The sequence below is a fragment of the Rhinolophus hipposideros genome, assembly GCF_964194185.1.
Source record: "Rhinolophus hipposideros genome assembly, chromosome: 1".
NCBI classification, from domain to species: Eukaryota; Metazoa; Chordata; class Mammalia; order Chiroptera; family Rhinolophidae; genus Rhinolophus; species Rhinolophus hipposideros.
The window spans coordinates 15,616,237-15,630,215 of record NC_138047.1 but is presented as its reverse complement, the minus strand read 5'-3'; the positions used below and the strand labels follow the sequence as shown (position 1 = coordinate 15,630,215).

The window sequence follows — 13,979 nt, the reverse complement described above, 5'->3', positions numbered from 1 at the left end:
TTTAATACATATTAATATGCTATACTTTTGGTGAAAATTGCTTTAATAGAGATATTTCTCTTAATTATGAAAATATAATAGAATGCTTTTTAATTTTTGGAACCTAACCCCCTTTTTTGTACTAGTACTTTGTTTCGTATAACACGGATTCACATAACACTGCATTTTAAAGGTACCTAACAACTGTGTTATATGGGGGTTACCTGTAATGGAAATAACAGTTGATTCTTATATTTATCTTGCATCTTGCAACCTTGCTGAATTCACTTATTAGTTCTAGGTTTTTTTTTTTTATAGATTCCTTGGGATTTTCAATGCAAATAATTGTGTCATCTGCAAATAGGGTTGTTTTTCTCATTTTGTCTGCCTTTTATGCTTGTCTAATTGTTCTGGCTAGAAAGTTTAGGACCATCTTGATTAACATTGGTGAGAGTGAACATACTTGTCTTGTTTTTTGACCTTAGGGGGAAAATATTCACTCAGTGATGAAAAACATTTAAGTAGGATGTTAGCTGTAGGTTTTTTGTCGATGTTCTGTATGAACTTGAGGAAGTTTACCTGTATTCTTTTTTTTTAAATATTAAATTTTTTAAATATTAAATATTAAATTTAGACAATTGTTAGTAAAATTACATAGATTTCAAGTGTACAATTCTGTAATACATCATCTGTATCTCACATTATGTGCTCACTACCCAGAGTCAGTTCTCCTTCCATCACACATATATTTGAGTTTACCTATATTCTATTCTTAATTTTTTTTTTTTTAGCTTTTTTCTAATTATCAGGATTGGGTGCTGAATTTTGTCAAGTACTTTTTGTACATCAATTTATACATGTCTTTTTTTTTTTTACCCTGTCAAACTGGTAGATTATATTAATTGATTTTGAATATTTGCCCTGCTTTGGAGTAAGCACCACCTGATCATGGCAAACAATTCTTTTTATATGTTAAGGGATGTTAAGGGATTCTATTTATATTTTGTTAATGATTTCTTTTTATTTCTTTTTTAAACTTTTTTTTAAAAACATTTTTAAAAAAAAATTTTTAAAGATTTTATTGGGGAACGGGACTTTATTGGTGAACAGTGCATACTTCCAGGATCCTTCCCAAGTCAAGTTGTTGCTCCCTCAATCCTAGTTGTGGAGGGCGCAGCCCAGTTCCAGGTTCGCTGCCCGCTGCAGGGGGCCCAGCCCACCATCCCCTATGGGACTCCAACCTGCAACCTAGTGGTTGAGAGCACATTGGCCCATGTGGGAATCAAACCGGCAGCCCTTGGCACCAGGAGCATGGTGCTCCAACCACCTGAGGCACCGGGCCGTACCCTGTTAATGATTTTTGTATCTGTTCATGAGAGATGTTGGTTGGTAGTTTTTTCTTCTCGGTTTGTCTGGTTTTGGTATTAGAGTAATACTAGCTTCATAAAATGAGTTGGGAAATGCTCCCTTCGTTTCTATTTTCTGGGTAGATTGCATAAAACTGGGGTTAACTCTTCTTTAAACGATTGGTACAGTTCTCCAGTGAAACTGTCTGGGCCTTCATATATCTTTTTTGGTAATTTTAAAAGTGCAAATTAAAGATAAAATAGTTTTAGAGCTATTCGAATGATCAGTTTCATAATTTATGAGTTAGAGTATTTTTGATTTTTGAGGAAGGGATTCATTTTGTTTAAGCTGTCAGATTTGTGTGTGAAGTTGTTGGTAGCATTACCTGACTATTTTGATGTCTACAGGATCGGTAGTGATATCCTGTTTCATTCCTGACACTGCTAATTTTTCTTTTCCTTTTTCTCTTTGTCAGTGCTGCTAGAGGCTTATCAATTTTATTGATCCTTTCAAAGAACCAGCTCCTTGTTTTGTTGATTTTTCTTATTTTAAATTTCATTGATTTCGGCTCTTGTATTTTTTTTCCCCTTCCTTCTGCTTGCTTTTGCCTTTATTTTATTCTTTTTTTTTTTGATTCTTGGGGTGGAGGTTTAGATTATTGATTTGAAACTTTTGTATACATTTTTATAAATTTCCCTCTTATCACTGTTTCAGCTGTGTCCTACAAATTTTAGTATGTTGTATTTTCATTTTCATTCAGTTCAGTATATTTTTTTCATTTTTCTTAAGGCTTCCTCTTTCATTATTGTGCCACTTCCTTCAGGCCTCTGGTTTCTGGTGAGAAATCTGTTCTCATTCAAATTATTTTTCTTTTATTAAGTATTGTTTTTCTTTGGATGCATTCAAGGTATTTTCCTTGTCTTTGGATTTCAGAAGTTTAATTAGGGTGTGTTTACAAGTGGATGTCTCTGGAATTATTTTGTTTGAAATTTGTTCTGATTCTCCAATCTGTAATTTTTTGTCTTGCCAAATTTGGGAATTTTTTAGCCATTATTTATTTGAGTACTTTTTCAGTCCTGCTTTATTTCTACTTTATGGCTGCTTTTTTGTTTTAGTCCTGTAAGGCTCTGTTCATTTTTTCCCCAGTCTGTTTTATCTCTTGTTCAGGTAACTTTCATTGTTATGTTTTCTAGTTCACTGATTCTTTACCTCTCTTTCCTTTATTCTTCTGTTGAGGTCATTCATTGAGTTATTTGTTTTGCTTATTGTATTTTTCAGTTCTAAAATTTCCATTTGGTTCTTCTTTGTCTTTAATTTTTTGTTAAGGCTGTTTTTCATTTCTGTGTTCATAATTGCTCGTTGAATCACTTTTATTGTGGCTGCTTTAAAATCTTATCACATAAGTCTAACATCTCTGTCAGATGTTAAAATTACAAATATCTCAGTGTTGTCATCTGATTCTTTTTTTGTTCAGTTGGAGATCTTTCTGGTTCTTAGTATGACAAATGATTTTTGATTGAACCTGAACATTTTTGGGACTTAGCATCTAATATAAACCTGTTTCTGTTGGCTTTCTTTGACCCTTGTCTAACAAGGGAAGCATGTGGGTGCCATCTCCTTGTGCCAGGTAGGGGTTGAAGTTCGTTTTCTACTGCCTCTGTTGACATTTGAGGGAAACCTCTTGTTATTGCTGAGCAGAGTTGGGAAATATGGCTCCCTACCTGATCTCATTTACCGCTGTGTGTTGGTGAAAGTCCTGACTCTGCTAGACCTTCTCTGAGATCACCCCAGCGGGGACAGGTTGGGTTCTCTCTTTGCAGTCAGATGGAGGTGGAAGTCCACGCTTGCCTCTGTTGACACCAGATTGTCTCTGTTGACACCATGGGGGGAGGTTCTCATTACCAGCCAGTGAGGATGAAAGTTCTGATTCCCTATTTGACCTACACCTACACTATCACAGTGGGAGTCTTGGGATGACTCATGGTTTCACCAGGGTGGATGTCTAGGTTCCCTACTTGACTATTGCAGGAGTAGGTAGGGTCAGTTCTTTTCTGTGATATTTTGCTGGAGGAGCTACTGTCTACAAAGTTTTCTTTCTAGTTAACGTGCCCCCTTCCCAGTCCTTTGTCTAGACAAAGAAGCCTTTTGTTGGCCTCTTTTTGGTCTGTGCTTGTTGATGCTTCCGGGTTGCTGACTACTTCCATTCCAAGAGTAGGGTATAATTAGGCAAAAAGAAAAGTCAGGAATCACACTGCTATGTTGTTCCTTGAGTTCTGTGGTCCCTAGCTAATTTGCCTTCTTACCACCTCTTAGAATGTTTTTTACTTATAATGTTCATAGGTTTTGTTTGTACTTAGGAGGAATAGGGAAAAATACATCTGCTTCATCCTCTCAGAAATGAAGTCTAGCCTTTGATTTCATTGAGTTTTTACTCTGTTTTTCTATTTTCTGTTTCACTGATTTTTGGTCTAATCTTTGTTTTTCTCTTCTAGCTTCTTAAGGTGCAAGGTGAAGTCATTGATTTGAGTTGTTTCTTTTCTAATGTAGGCATGTAGTGCTATAAATTTCTCAGTTATTGTTTTAACTTCCTTCTGCAAATCTTGGTAAGTTTTATTTTCATTTTCATTCATATAAAAATACTTTCTCTTTTCTCTTTTGATTTCTTCTTTGACCCATTGGTTACTTTAGAAGTATATTTAGATTCTAAATATTTGGGGATTTTACATTGATTTTTGTTTTTTTTAAAGATTTTATTGGGGAAGGGGAACAGGATTTTATTGGGGAACAGTGTGAACTTCCAGGCCTTTTTTCCAAGTCAAGTTGTTGTCCTTTCAGTCTTAGTTGTGGAGGGCGCAGCTCAGCTCCAGGTCCAGTTGCGGTTGTTAGTTGCAGGGGGCGCAGCCCACCATCCCTTGCGGGAGTCAAACTGTCAACCTTGTGGTTGAGAGGACGCGCTCCAACCAACTGAGCCATCTGGGAGCTCAGCAGCAGCTCAGCTCAAGGTGCCGTGTTCAATCTTAGTTGCAGGGGGCGGAGCCCACCATCCCTTGCTGGAGTCGAGGAATTGAACTGGCAACCTTGTGGTAGAGAGCCCCACTGGCCCATGTGGGAATCGAACCGGCAGCCTTTGGAATTAGGAGCATGGAGCTCTAACCGCCTGAGCCACCGGGCCGGCCCCATTGATTTCTAAATTAATTGCATTGTGGTCAGAGAAAATTCTTTGTATGACTTAAAAGTTAAAAAAAATTTTTAAGACTTGTTTCATGGACTGAATATGATCTGCCTTGGCGACTATTCTGTATGTTCTTTAACAGAATGTATATTGTGCTAGTTTGTGTAGAGTGTTCTATAAATGTTACTTAACAACTTTGTTGTTGTTATTCTGGTTGATAGTATGGTTCAGGGCTTCTGTATTCTTACTGATTTTCTGTCTACTGGTTCTATTAATTATTGAAGAGGTTTGTTGAAATATCTATATGTAATTGTGGGTTTTTAAATTTCTTCTTGTAGTTGTTATTTTTACTATATGTGTTAGGTGAATAAATGTTTAGAATTTTTATATCTTGAGTTAAACCCTTTATCTTTGTAAAATGATCCTTTTTTGATAATATTGTTGATTTTTCAAGTCTACTTTATATGATATTAATACAACCATTTTAATTTTCTTTTGAGTTTGTAGTATGTAACATGACCTTTTTCTCTGGCTGCTTTTTAAAGATTTTTTTTCTTTATCTCTGATTTTAGGCAGTTTGATCATAATGTTTTGGTTTGCATTTATTCATGTTTCTGTTGCTTGGTATTTATTTAAAGAGTACTTTGTTTTATGTGTTTATAATTATCATCGAATGTGGCAAATTATTGACATTATTTCTTCAGACTTTTTTTTAATGTGTTTATTTCCTCTGTGGCTCCAGTTACAATTGTTTTGGCCTCTTGAACTTATCTCAAAGCTAAGTTATGCTTTGTTCATTATTTAAAGTATTTTTTTCTCTGTTTCATTTTGGTTAGTAACTATTACTTGGTTTCTTGTGCTGTAAATCGCATATAGTATGTTTTTCATCTTAGACTTTGTAATTTTCATCTTTAAATGTTCAAATTTTTTTATTCTTTGATAATTAACATGTTTAATTAACATGTTTAACATGTTTCTAATTAACTTGTTTAATGTTTCCTTTAGCTTCTTGAACACATGGAATGTATTCATAATAATTGTCTCAAATGATGAGTAATAATTCTGTTATCTATGTCATTTTAAGACTGGTTTGACTGGTTTTTGTTTCATTTTGGGGTGTAATTCTTGCATCTGTATATGTCTTGTAAGTTTTTATTGACTTTCAGTCACTGTGAATTTTATCTTGTTAGATTCTCTCCTTTTCGTATGCCTAAAAATATTTTTGGACTTTGTTTTGTGACATGGTTAAGTTACTAGAAAACAGTTTGTTCCTTTTGGGTTTTGCTTTTATGTTTTATTTGGATGGAGCAGAGCTATGTTTAGGGTTAATTTTTCCCTCCTTCTGAGGCACTACCCTTCTTAGTACTCCGATATGATATGAATTATTAGGTTTTCCATTCTGGCTGTTGGGAACAGGTATTATTTAGATCCTCGTGTGAGTTCTGGGTGCTGTTACTTCTAAATCTTTTGGTGATTCTGTCCTTGGCCTTGAATAGTTCTCTCACGTGCACGTGCTGATTAGTTATTCAACATATTCTAGGATAAGCCTCTGTAGATCTCTTCATTTTTCTCTCTCTCCCCAGCTCTCTACTCAGTGGTGGTCTCCCTTGTGAGCTCTAGCCACCTTGGGTTCCTTGGATTCGCAGCTCCATTTCCTCAACTTGGGGAGACAGGCTTTGCCTGGGTTCCTTCTCCCTGTTCCACCACCTGGAAACTCTCAAGGCAGTAAGCTGGGCAAATGTATGGCTCATGTCATTTGTTTCTTGTCTTCCAGGGATCACTGTCTTTCATTACTTGTTGTCCAAAATCTTTAGTGCTGTTGTTTCATACGTTTTGTTAGGTTTTTATTATTTCATGAAGAAGGCTAAATCTGGTCCCTTTTACTCTGTCTTAACTGGAAGTGGTATCATTGTGGTTTTATTTTGCATTTTCATAATGACTAGTGACATTGAGCATATTTTAATTTGCTTATTGACCATGTGTTTTCTCTTATGAAGAGTTTGTTCAAACCTTTACCCCATTTCCTTCTTTTCCTTCTTGTGTTTTTTCTTTCTTCATTCTGTTTGTTCATCAATTTTTTTTTCTTTCTTTTTTTTGCATTTGAGAAGGTCCTTATATGTCCTGGATATACCTGTCCTTTGTGAGATATTTTGTAAGTACTTTCTCCAAGTCTGTGGTTTCCTATTTATTTTCTTAATTGTGCCTTTTGATGAGCAGAAATTAAGTCTGATGAAGTCTAATTTATCAGTTTTTTTCTTTTATAGTTATTGCTTACTGTGAGCTAAGACACTTTTGCCTAACCCAGAAGTCATGAAGGTAATTTCCTTTGTTTCCTCTAAAACTTTTTGTTTTTGCTAATTTACATTTAGGCCTATGATGTATCTCAAATTAAGTTTTGTAGGTTTTTTTTTTTTTGCATTTGGGTACCCAGTTGTTTCTGCACTATTTGTTGAAAAGTCTCCTTTCTTCACTGAATTGCTTCGTGAATCATAAATAACATGGTTGCATAAGTGAGTTCTATTTAAGGAATCTTTTTTCTGTTTCACTGATGTATTTGTCCTTGTATCATTTACTATTTTGATTATTTGTAACTGTATAATAAGTCTTGAAGTCAGATTTGCAAGTCCTTCAACATTTTTCATCTTTTTCAAGATTGTGTTCCATAATTCTAAGTCTTTAGTATTTCCATATAAATTTTAATGTTTTTCCATTTCTCCAAAAAGGCTGATGGGATTATAATTGCAATTGCTTTCAATCTGTAGATCAATTTGAGGAGAATTGACATGTTAACAATGTTGAGTCTTCCTATTCATTAGCATGGTATATCTCTCCATTTATTTAGGTCGTCTTTATTTTTTTCTGAGCAGTATTTTGTGGTCTTGCATGTCTTTTTTTAAAGTTATTTTTATTTTTCAATATTTTATGCTATTGTAAGTGGTATTATAAATAATTTAATTTTTAATTATTTTTTCTTAGTATATGGAACTAGAATTGACTTATGTATATTGACTTGTGTTTTAAAACCTTACTTAACTCAGGGGCCGGCCCGGTGGCGCAGGCGGTTAGAGCTCCATGCTCCTAACTTCGAAGGCTGCGGGTTTGATTCCCACATGGGCCAGTGGGCTCTCAACAAAAAACAAAAAAATAAATGAAAAATAAAAAAGCCAATAGTTTCTTTAAAAAAAAAAAAAAAGGAATCTTAAAAAAACAACAACAAAAAAAAACCTTACTTAACTCACATTAATTCTGTGCAATTTTTGGTAGGTAATTAGACTTTTCTAGTAGATGATCATGTCATAAAACTTTACCTGTTTCCAATTAGTGTTCTTTTTATTTTCTTTTATTGCATATACTTAAATCTTGTTCCCATTCACTGGGGAAGCCATTCAGTTTTATATCATTAATTATGATGTCAGCAGTAGGTTTTTATTTTTTCATTGATGACTGTTACCAGCTTGTTTTAAAATACTGGTTTTATTATTATGTGAGTAGGGCAGTTTAGATTACTAGATCAGGAGAGGACTGCCATTGAAAAGATACTTTGTTACACTCACAGAGCCCCAGAGGAAGAGGCCCACCAAGACATAGGGAGCCACATGGGTAAGCACCAGGGTAAGTTGGGAGGCAAAGGGGGCCAAAAGGGAAAAAAGTAAAGGCAAGAGCCATTATTTTTGTTTCCGTGGGTAGAATAGGCAAGGAATGGTTATCAGGTTTAGGATTGTCTAGTTTGAATTACTTCAGGGAATTTGGGGCACAAGGACTTTCCCTAGTTGTCTGGTACCTAGCCCTGGGGTGATCAGGGCAGGAGAATATAATGGCTGGAGTATAAAACAGATAAAGATGGTTTGGGGTGTGGGCTCTGGGTTTGTTGGTTTGCATATGAAAGCTAGCTGGGTAGTTGTTTGCTATCTCCAGGAATGAGCCAGTGTTGGGAGGGGCAGTCCCCCTAGAGTCTGCAAGGCCCCAAAGGACCAAAAATCAGAATGAAAAGATATGGTTAATATATAGGTTGAGTAAGATCTCCTATTTTTCTGGCAATTTATAGCATGAATGGATGTTTTTTGTCATTTTTTTTTCTGTATCTGTTGAGATGATTATATGGATACTTAAAAATATTAATATGGTAAATTTCATTGTTTTATTTTCAAATGTTATATCAACCTAGTATTTCTGGGATAAACTTCACTTGGTCATGGTGTATTATCCTTTTTGTATATTGCAGAATAGTTTATTAAATATTTTGCATCTTATGTACATGAGGGATTTTTTTTTTTTTTTTTTACATGAGGGATGTTAGTCTGTAGTTTTTTGGTTTTTTTTTTAGCTTCTTTTCAGTATTATTGGTACATTCGTTAGTATTATTCTTGCTGAACTTGAAAATTATTTTGGAAGGGTTCTCTATTTTCTGAAAGTGTTTGAGTGAGATGCTGTTTCTTCCTTGGTGATTTGAAGGAATTTACCAGTGAAAAATCTGAGCCTAGAGTTCTATTTTGAGGAAGGAGTTTGATAATGAATTCAACTGAAAGGGTTCTTCTAACTTTCTGTTTCATCTTGTCAGTTTTGGTAAGTTGTATTTTTCAAGGAAGTTTTCATCCATGTTGTTAATTTGGTTAGCATAAACTTACTAATAATCTTATCCCTTTAATACCTGTGGGTTCTTTTCTTCCTTATTCCTGATATTGGTAATTTGTGTATGTTTTAACAATCAGTTTTAGCTAGAGTTTTATCAACTTTGTTGATGTTTCCAAAGGATTTAACTTTGACTTTAAATTGTCTCTGTTGTTTCTTTTCTATTTCATTTTTTTCTGCTTCTTATCTTTACTGTTTCCTTTCTTCTACTTACTCTGGGTTTATTTTGCACTTTCATCGGTTCTTTATGTGGGATCTTAGATCATTAATTTAACACTTTTATTTTTTTCTAATGTGGTCAGGGAACATATTCTCTTATGATTTCAGCCATATTAAATTCATTGTGTCTCGTTTTGTGTATGTGTTGTATATGGTCTTTCATGTATATGGTACCATGTTCACCTGAAAAGAATGTGTGTAGTTATTTATATTATAGTATTGTGCAGGTTAGCCATGTGTTTATTGATTTTTTTGGGGGGGTCTTGTTTTGGACAAAACTAGAGACAGATTACTGAGACAGAGATGTTAAAATATCTTACTATGTAGATTTGTGTATTTATCCCTTTACTTTTGATAGCTTTGCCTCAGTTTGAAGCATTGTTACTAGGGACACATTTATGATTATTATATCTTCATTATTTGATGCTTATCATTAGGAGTCTCTTAAGTTTGATCTCAAGATTTAATGTAATTATATAATTGGATTTAGGTCTACCATTTTAGTAAGTTTTTCCTGTGTCTTTTTCTTAGTATATTTGAAAATTAATATTTAAATGTTTTTTAAATATTAAAAACATTATTACAGCTGTCTGCTGTAATGGTAAAGTTCACATATCACGTAGTTCAGCCATATAAAGTGTACAATTCAGTGGTTTTTTTAATATATTCACAGAATTGTGCAACCATAACCATAATCAGTTTTAAAACATTTTCATCGCCTCAAAAAAGCTCTGTGCCCATTAGCAGCTGCTACCCATTACCCACCCTCTCCAATCCCTGGAAACCACGAATCTACTTTCCGTCTCTATTCTAGACATTTCATATAAATGGAATCATACAATATGTGGTTAGCATAATCGTTTTAAGGTTCACTTATGTTATAGCATGTATTACAGCTTTATTTCTTTTTATTGTTGGATAACATTCCATTGTCTAGATATACCACATTTTATTTACTCACTCATTAGTTGATGAACATTAAGGTCATATTTACATTTTGACAATTATGAATAATGCTGTTAAGAACATTTGTGTACAAAAAAAGAGAAAAGAACATTTCTGTAAAGATTTTTTTTAAGATTTTTATTTTTTTAAAGATTTTATTGGGGAAGGGGAACAGGACTTTATTGGGGAACAGTGTGTACTTCCAGGACTTTTTTCCAAGTCAAGTTGTTGTCCTTTCAATCTTCGTTGTGGAGGGTGCCATTCAGCTTCAAGTTGTTGTCCTTTTAGTCTTAGCTGTGGAGGGCGCAGCTCAGCTCCAGGTCCAGTTGCTGTTGCTAGTTGCAGGGGGCACAGCCCACCATCCCTTGCGGGAGTCGAACTGGCAACCTTGTGGTTGAGAGGACGCATTCCAACCAACTGAGCCATCTGGGAGCTCAGCAGCAGCTCAGCTCAAGGTGCCGTGTTCATTTTAGTTGCAGGGGGTGCTGCCCACCATCCCTTGTGGGAGTCGAGGAATCGAACCGGCAATCTTGTGGTTGAGAGCCCACGGGCCCATGTGGGAATCGAACCGGCAGCCTTTGGAGTTAGGAGCACGGAGCTCCAACCTGAGCCACCGGGCCGGCCCTGTACAGATTTTTATGTAGATGTATGTTTTTATTTTTTTTGGGTGTGGAATTTTTGAGCCATGTAATAACTATGTTTAACCATTTGAAGAACTGCCAAAACAACTATATCAATTTACATTTCATTAGCAATATATGAGAGTTCTAATTTCTTCATATCCTTGCCAACAGGATATGTATATCTATTCTCTTTTCGATTTTAGCCATCCTAGTGGTATCTCCTTATGGTGTTGATTTGTATTTCCTAAATGACTAGTGGTGTTAAACATCTTTTTATGTGCTTGTTTTGGTTATTGATGTTTTCTTTGGAGAAATGTCTGTTTAGATCCTTGGCACAATTTTTAATTGGTTATGTATCTTTATTATTGGGTTGTAGGGCTCTTTATATATTTTGGATATAAGCCCCCTATCAGATATGTGACTTGTAAATATTTCTTCCATTCTGTGGATGGTCTTTTATTTATTTGTTTGTTTGTTTCATGTGCACAAAACACTAATAGTTAGACATCATTTACACCCCTCACAGAGTGATAACCTCCCTCCCCCAATCTACTACCCTTCTGACATCTCACACAGCCGTTACATTTCCACTGACTCTATCCCTTATGCTGTACTCCACTTCTTATGACTATGTGTATATACACACACACACACACACACACACACATATGTATATATATATATATATATATTCATACATATGTATAATTCTAGTTGACATTCATTATTGTTCAGCTTCAGCTTCAGGTGTACAATGCAGTGATCAGGCATTTACACCATCCCTGAGGTGGTCTCCCTAATGAGACAAGTGTCCGTCGGATACCCTACAAAATCTTTACAACGTTATTGATTACATTCCCCAAATTGAATTTTGTAACCCCATGGCAATTTTGTGGTTACCCACTGTACTTTCTAATCCCCTCACTTTCTCCCTTGTCCCCTCCCCCCCATCTAGCAACCATCAGTTTTTCCTCTATGTCTCTGAGACTGTTTCTGATTAGTTCGTTCATTTATTCTATTCTTTAGATTCCACATATAAGTGAGATCATATGGTATTTGTCTTTCTCTGTCTGACTTATTTCACTTACCATAATGTGCTCTAGGTCCATGATTCTGTGGATAGTCTTACTTGACTCATTTGCAGTACCAAAATTTTTAGGTTTGGTAAATTCTAATTTGTTACTTTGTTGCCTCTGCTTTTGGTGTGTCTAAGAAACCATTGTTCAACCCTATGTCATGAAGATTGACTCCTGTTTGATTCTTAGAAATTTATAGTGTTAACTCATATTTAGTATATGATCCATTTCAAGTGACTTTTATATAATACGAAATTATATAATAATTTTTTTGCATATATATTAGAATTTTTGATATCGTTTTTGTAAAGCTATTTCTTTTTGCATTGGTTACTTAGCATTCCTCTAGCAATTTCAATATATTTCTTTACCTTTTTACAGTCTATTTATATAGTGTACCACTTATAGTTAATACTATACCACTTCTTGTAAAGTGTAAAGATCTTGTGTCCTTAAGAGATTCTTTTACATCACCTCTGTCTGCTGTCAGTTATGCTGTTGTCATATGTATTAGATCTATATGTATTGTAAATCCTAGAAGAACATATTATAATTTTTGCTTTCAATAATAGGTATTTTTAAGAATAAGAACTAAAGGTCTTTTGTATTTACCCAGATATTTACCATTTGTGGTGCTCTGTGCTTTTTGAAGATTTGCATTTTTCATGTAGTACCATTTTCCTTCATATTGAAGATTTTTTTAGACCTTATTGTAGTTCACGTTTGCTGGTAATGAGTTCTGTTTGCTCTCTTTTATCTGAAAATATCTATTTCACCTTCATTTTTTTTGTTTTTGAGATGAAAAACAAAAGCCAAGTTTATTTGACCATTTCTTGCATTTGAAGTACTCCTCGATGACATCCGTGGCCTGCGACTCTTTGCCATGATCCTTAACCACCACACAACTGCAGCCAACTACTTTATGGGGCTTTCCCTCTCTGTCGGTTTTACAGAGGCCTACCCATTCCCCTAGTTTCTTGTTATCATCAACCTTAATTAGATTGATTTGGTGGTCAGCACAGAGGGCCTCCACCAACTTGTGGTACATAGGTTCATCGCAGTTGGATGCAAGCACACAAAGATGGGCTTGGCGCTTGTCTAAGGCTTTGGCAGCTTCGCGAATTCCACGTGCTAGGCCATCGTGGATGAGGGCGGTCTCCAGCACCTCTTGTACAGAAGTGTTGACGTCCATTACACCTCCAGCGGCAATGCCTTCCTCGGCCATGGCGGTGGGTTACGGGTGGAGCCGAATCTTGAACGCATCCAAGCCTCTGCCTCCGCGCTACTCAATGGTGGCAGGAAAAGAGCTCACCTTCATTTTTGAAGGATATATTAGTTGGATGTGGAATTCTGGATTGAGTTTTTTTTTCCTTCAAACAGAGGAAAAAGATGTAAAGATGTTGTTTTGTTCTCTTTTGGCTCCCATAATTTACGATGAAAAATTAGCCGTTTATCCAGTGACTGTTCCCCTGTATTTGATGTGTCATTTTCTCTTGGCTGCTTCAAGACTTTTCCCTTTGCTTTTTAGCAAGCGGTTTGGCTACGTGGGGTCCACTGAGCTTCCTGAATCCATAAATTTGTCTTTCTTCAAGTTGAGGAAGTTTTCATCCATTATGTCTTCAGAATTTTCTTTGCTCCCAATTTCTCATATTCATATCCCTCTCCCCTTTCTAGGCCTTTAGTTATTCACGTTAGACTTCTTGATACTGTCCAGTAGGTCCCTGAACCCTGTTTTATTCTTTTCACTATTGCTTTCAGCTGACTGACTCTTTCCTTTGTCATGTCAGCTTGATGCCATTGTGAAACCGATCCAGTGAATTTTTTTGCTTTACATACTGTGTTTTTAAGTTTTTAGAATTTTTATTTAGTTCTTTTTATAGGTTTTATTTATTTTATTTTTTTGCTATTGAGATGTCCTATTTCCCTTATTATAGGTACATTTTTCATTTACCTCATAGAACTTAGTTATAATAGCTGGTTTTTTTTTAA

At 35.3% G+C, this 13,979-nt stretch overlaps 2 protein-coding genes across 19 annotated transcripts in view; one reads left to right on the top strand and one right to left on the bottom strand.

The window, feature by feature from the left end:
- Positions 1-13,979, top strand: part of MLLT10 (MLLT10 histone lysine methyltransferase DOT1L cofactor) — a 192,477-nt gene that overhangs the window by 26,911 nt on the left and 151,587 nt on the right. For 2 of the 18 annotated variants that reach the window (XM_081050363.1, XM_081050362.1), the window contains exons 1-2: positions 6,182-6,223; positions 6,763-6,814. The exons of the other annotated variants lie outside the window; for them this stretch is intronic. In XM_081050363.1, the coding sequence (XP_080906489.1) occupies positions 6,809-6,814 (6 nt within the window). In that variant the 5' untranslated portion in view covers positions 6,182-6,223; positions 6,763-6,808. Of the gene's footprint in view, positions 1-6,181; positions 6,224-6,762; positions 6,815-13,979 lie in introns of those variants that run through there. 18 annotated transcript variants of the gene reach the window in all.
- On the bottom strand, positions 12,769-13,215 carry LOC308495818 (small ribosomal subunit protein eS12-like; the record flags this gene model as incomplete). Its single annotated transcript, XM_081044270.1, has 1 exon — positions 12,769-13,215. The coding sequence occupies one exon, from the start codon at positions 13,213-13,215 to the stop codon at positions 12,769-12,771; it is 447 nt and encodes a 148-aa protein (XP_080900396.1).